General features: G+C 46.4%; 1 protein-coding gene across 1 annotated transcript in view; it reads left to right on the forward strand.

Annotated features, from left to right (window-relative positions):
- Positions 1–6: 6 nt before the first annotated feature.
- JARID2 (jumonji and AT-rich interaction domain containing 2) overlaps positions 7–1,139 on the forward strand; it is a 229,731-nt gene continuing 228,598 nt past the window's right edge. The window contains exon 1 of the mRNA XM_009637944.2: positions 7–589. Within this exon, the coding sequence (XP_009636239.1) occupies positions 545–589 (45 nt within the window). The 5' untranslated portion in view covers positions 7–544. The remainder of the gene's footprint in view (positions 590–1,139) is intronic.

Consider the following 1,139-nt stretch of genomic DNA (forward strand, 5'->3'; position numbering starts at 1 on the left):
GGAGCCGCCGCCGCCGCCGCCGCTGCCGCTGCTTGGAGTTGTCTCTGCCGCTTTCCCTGCTGCAGCGGCACAAACGTGACTTCCAGCGTTCCGATTATTTATCTTCTCCTTTCGGCCCCTTTTTCCTCCTCCAAGATGTAACTACAGCTCTGACACTAAGGACCTGCAGATCGCTTAGGCGGCTTGAGAAAGAGAAAAGGGGATATCAAGGGCGTCGTTTTTTTTTTGTGTTTAGGGGGAAATTTTCCATTGCAATGTTTCACTAAAGTGAATTTTGTTTTTTTTTTGTTGTTGTTGTTGTTTCCTTCGCATTCGTCTTTTTTTTTCTTTTTTTTTTTTTTTTTTTTTTTTTCCCGTCCCCCATTTCTCGGATTTATTGCTAGGAGAATCACATTGTGAGGAAAGAAAGTCGGATTACAAGATACCACTACAAACAACCCCCTCCCCCCAGGATTTTTTTCGGTATTTTTTTTTTTTTTAAATTGTCGCGGCTTTAATTCATGAAGCAATTGTCCCCTTTTGCAATCAGAATTTGGATACCAGAATGAGCAAAGAAAGACCCAAGAGGAATATAATTCAAAAGAAATACGTAAGTGGTCATAACATATCTCATTTGACTCCCAGTTTTAGGAAATGGCAGTGAATGTCAAGTTTATAGCTAATCCTGCAGCTGCAAGGCTTTCGAAACGAATGTTAATACCGAATTTTATTTTCCTGTGGTGTGGTGGGGGAGTTTCAGAGGCCCCCTTTTAACGGGGGAACCTTCCATCCAGTCTGGTTATAAAACCAGTTTTGCGTAGCGATTCCTCCAGTGAATAAATGTATTGACCTCAAATGACACAATCATCATCATCTAGTTTTAGATGAAAGGCGGGGAGCTCGGGGGGCTGCCGCGATAATGTCGCGAAACTGCGTTTTCGAGCGGTTTTATTAATACTGCGCTTTTGCAGGCGAAAGGAGGAGGGTTTGGGGTTGGGGGGGTTTTTTGCCTTTTTTTTTTTCCCCCCCCCCCCCTCCCCTGCACGACCTGCCTGCGTGCATCCCCGCCCGGCGAAGCGGCGGCGGTGGCTGGAAGCCCTTTAAGTTGCAACCGAGCGCCTGGTTATGGCGAGGCGGGTTTTGGCAGGAGCACACCCCCC

This window comes from Egretta garzetta, unplaced genomic scaffold (genome assembly GCF_000687185.1).
Source record: "Egretta garzetta isolate BGI_Z169 unplaced genomic scaffold, ASM68718v1 scaffold14, whole genome shotgun sequence".
In the NCBI taxonomy this organism is placed as follows: Eukaryota; Metazoa; Chordata; class Aves; order Pelecaniformes; family Ardeidae; genus Egretta; species Egretta garzetta.